Source organism: Phaethon lepturus, unplaced genomic scaffold (genome assembly GCF_000687285.1).
Source record: "Phaethon lepturus isolate BGI_N335 unplaced genomic scaffold, ASM68728v1 Scaffold56941, whole genome shotgun sequence".
Classification (NCBI taxonomy): Eukaryota; Metazoa; Chordata; class Aves; order Phaethontiformes; family Phaethontidae; genus Phaethon; species Phaethon lepturus.
The window spans coordinates 1,057-4,850 of NW_010518164.1; the positions used below are offsets into that span (position 1 = coordinate 1,057).

Here is a 3,794-nt window from a genome sequence, read left to right on the forward strand (position 1 = left end):
TGTGGCCTGATGCAGTTTTTGCCCAAACTGATAAACAGTGAGTTCAGCTTTGAAATTAAACTCTATGAAAGGTGACGGTGGCTGAAGGAAGGCAAAACCCAGCAGCAAATGCGTTCTGGGAAGTGCCTCCACAAAGTTCACTCTGGTCTTGGCACATGCTGAGAAGAGCTATTCATAGCATAAGTTGAGAAACTCCAGCTCGTTATTACGTGACAGTGTTTGTACCTGCACATGTCCAAGTCTCACTTGACCTTAGCGTCACCCACACAGCTCATTCAGTGTCTGCTGGTGTTTAGGTCTAAAGATCAGTATTTTTAGCATAGACCATCAGGTATGATTATGAGCCATCAGGCACCATAAACGGCAGCAACTCTTACCTTAATTTTTTTTTTTTTTTTTTTTTTTTAAGAAAACAGTGCTTGTATGCTTCTTCCTAGGTAAAAGGAGCAGGATTTTTGCCACAGTGGGCAATAGTAGTTCTTAAGCTATACTTCATGGGAAGATGTGTAAAGAAAACAGAATTGCATCTCAGATTGTTGTATGTAATCTTTTACAGTTCTCAACAAGGCTTATGAAAACATCTTGCTTATACATCATAAAGCATGCTTGGTTTTCTGTAAGATAGTAAATGCTTACTGCCATTGCAAACCTGGCAGAACTATATCTAATCCTGCATCTCCATCCTACACTTAGGAACCTGTCCCATACTTTCTTATTCTTCAAACGCGGAGCATGATCCAGGCTCATCTCCTCTAAAATAACAGACAGACCTGCCATGCCAGATGGTTGCACTGCTACTTTAAGTAGCTACGTTTTTGCAGCATTCTGCATTCCCTACCACTTTTGTTTCATTTACTGCCCAGTAAACAACAAAATCTAAGAAACAAATCTTTTTCAGACTGCTGTCAGGAGACCCTTGGAAACACTTGCATCTTTTGGAAAGAGAACATTGCCAGGAAACTTCCCAGTCTTCTGCCAGAAACAACTGCATGCATTAGTCGTCTTTTTCCACTGAACAGGTAGATTGCCAGCAGTGGTAAAGCAGCCTTTCCGTACCTCAGCTCTGATCTAAATGGAGAACTTTTGCAATCAGTTCAACTTTTGTGACCCAGCCAGTCAGTCCTTGGCATTTCTTTTACAGCAGCCAACAAGATCACTAGTTTTCTGTTGTGGCAGTTATATCTAGCGAGAACAAGACTCACATTCACTAGCCCATTTCCTGATATCTTTTAAGTGACAGAGTCAACCATAGCTTAACATCTTCTCCAGTCTGGGAAAGAAGAAACGTTCAACCCTTCTTGACCTTCTAGGTAAGTGCAAGCACAAGTGTGTACCCAACAAAAAGCCAGACCACTCCCAGAACACAGCTGTCAGCTTTCAGAGGAATCGCTAGGTTTTGCGAGACATGCAAAACTGCAAAATGGTATTTAGCAAGAATCTATACCTGCAAACAAAAAGATAAATGTTTGCTTTGCTGCTCATGAATTCATGGTAGGCATGACCCCACATGGAAGTTTAATTTGTGTGAAATACTGTTTAAAAATCAATCATAAGTGTTTTGGGTTACAAAGTGGCATAGAATTGTTGCTTTGTAAAACAGTGCAAGGCTTACACATTTTTGATCATTATCAAATTTTCCACGTCTCTCCACTGATCTCACATTGGTCACTGTTCTTTAAGTCAGGTGAAAGGGGAATCTCTAAGCATCACAACAGTAAAAATTTAGCAATTATATTGCACCTCTGAAGAGATGGAGAGAAGTTCAGAACACCACCTGAAATGAAGAGAGTAAAATTTCTCCTTGTCTCACATCTGCTTAGTCTTTACAGACTTAAGGAAGGGGCATATTTGCTCTGTATATCTTCCCAGATGAACTGCTGGAAGCTTTCTCTTTGCCACAACGTTAGCTAAAATGAGTGAGTAAAAGCTCCTGACGAATACGACAGGCTTCCGAGTCCATTGATTCCATTTGCTCATACTCTTCTTCCGGTTGTTCCATGTGTCCTGTGGCCGGGGAAGACCACACATCCAGCCCATGTTCTAAGGAGATGTTATGAAGTACACAGCAGGCCAGAACAATGTGGCTGGATTTCTCTGGAGAATACTGCAGGGTGCCTTTGGACCCATCCAGGCAGCGGAAACGCGACCGAATGGTTCTGAACGTCCGCTCAATGATATTGTGAGTGGCAGAATGTGCCATGTTGTAACGATATTCAGCAGGTGTCTCGGGGATATGCAGAGGGGTCATCAACCACGTTCGGAGAAAGAAGGAACTGTCACCTGTTAGCAGTGAAAAGGAGGAGGACACGTTAAATACCTACAGTTAACCACAGATTTCAGCTCTTGACCCTTGGTTTTCTGGTACTGCAGATATAGAATACATATTTCTCTGGCTAAAACAGAAGGCATGAGAAAGCATGAAAAAGCAACAATACCTCAGGTTTACAAACGTGACAAACAACAAAATAAAGGCATTCAGTTTTATAGAGGGAAATCCTGGAAGAACACGGAGGAGTTTTAAGAGCATTCATTTACTACATAATACAGTGAAAGACAGCTGGACTAGGACCCTACATAGAATTAAAAATTGCATAATTCAGCTTAGAAAGGTGTAGGATACTGAAAACAAGCTCTTCACAGAACAAGTGTGGACTAATACATACAATAATCAGACTGTATAAAACACAGATTGGAAGTTACTGTTCTAGACTTCTAAGAGAACGATCATCCAAACTGAATCTCAAATCTCAAGGGATTTGCAGGAAAGCAATCAAAAGTAAACACATCACTTCTGCCCAGAGGCTCTAGACTTAATAAGGAGCTGATATATAATAGAATTTCCACAGAAAACAACAATGAAAAATTGACTTACCAAGTAGCCAGCCATCTTTATGTAGCTCAGTTTCAAATTGGCTTGTAAGGGCTGCCTGCTGTAACACCGTGCAGTCGGGCAGGCTGCCTGGCCAGTGCGTTTCTGCACTCAGGAGGACTCCTCTGGCATCACACACCATCAGGCAGTTCAGAGAATGGAGACCCTTTCGGTTCACATAGGACAGGTCCTCAGCGTTTGGTGCTTTGATTGCCACGTGGGTGCAGTCAACCACCCCCAGCACTCCCGGCATGCCTGCCAGCCCATAAAAGTCATCCTTCAGGCTCTGCATGGTTGCTTCATCCTCAGGAAAGTGAATAAACTGTGAGGCTCTTTCCACCAATGCCTCGGTTACATTGGCAACGCAGCGGCTCATGGAGGCTTGACTAATGCCGATAGCATCCCCCATGCGAGTCTGGAAGGATCCGGAGGTATAGAAACCCAATGCAGCAAGTATCTGCGTCTCTGGACTGATGGCCCTGGACCGCTGTGTAGGGCGAGAGAGACTGGCTCCCAGGAGATCCACCAGGTAGTAAATGAACTGTCGGGGAAAGCCGTATGTGGATACTAGATACTCATCCGTGACATCCTCCAGCTTGAAACGATCCAAAGTCCTGTGTCCACGGCCGTAGAGCAGGAGGTCACAGTCAAGAACTGCAATAGGTACGGCCATGGCTGACGGCCAGGGAGGTCCCCTGGGGCTCCTCCTCTGTTGCAGAGCTGTCCCAGAGCCTTCACCTACTTAAAGCAAAGGGAAGGGAGACTCAGAACGGTTTTTACTGGTCAGCCTTTCAGACTCTGTTACCATTTTCCTTTTACTCGTGTCATCCAGCCAATCTTTTTACTTCTTTGTATCTGCTTTTAAGAAGACGGGGGGCAAAGGAGGAGGGCTGACTGTGGAGCAGAGCTGACAACTCTCCAGCCC

General features: G+C 44.0%; 1 protein-coding gene across 1 annotated transcript; it reads right to left on the reverse strand.

Annotated features, from left to right (window-relative positions):
- Nucleotides 1-1,903: 1,903 nt before the first annotated feature.
- HARBI1 (harbinger transposase derived 1) lies at nucleotides 1,904-3,544 on the reverse strand. Its single transcript, XM_010296605.1, has 2 exons — nucleotides 2,873-3,544; nucleotides 1,904-2,280 (listed from the first exon to the last, which is right to left on the reverse strand). Exons 1-2 carry the CDS (start codon nucleotides 3,540-3,542, stop codon nucleotides 1,904-1,906), a joined length of 1,047 nt encoding a protein of 348 aa, XP_010294907.1. The 5' UTR covers nucleotides 3,543-3,544.
- Between the last annotated feature and the right edge of the window lie 250 nt (nucleotides 3,545-3,794).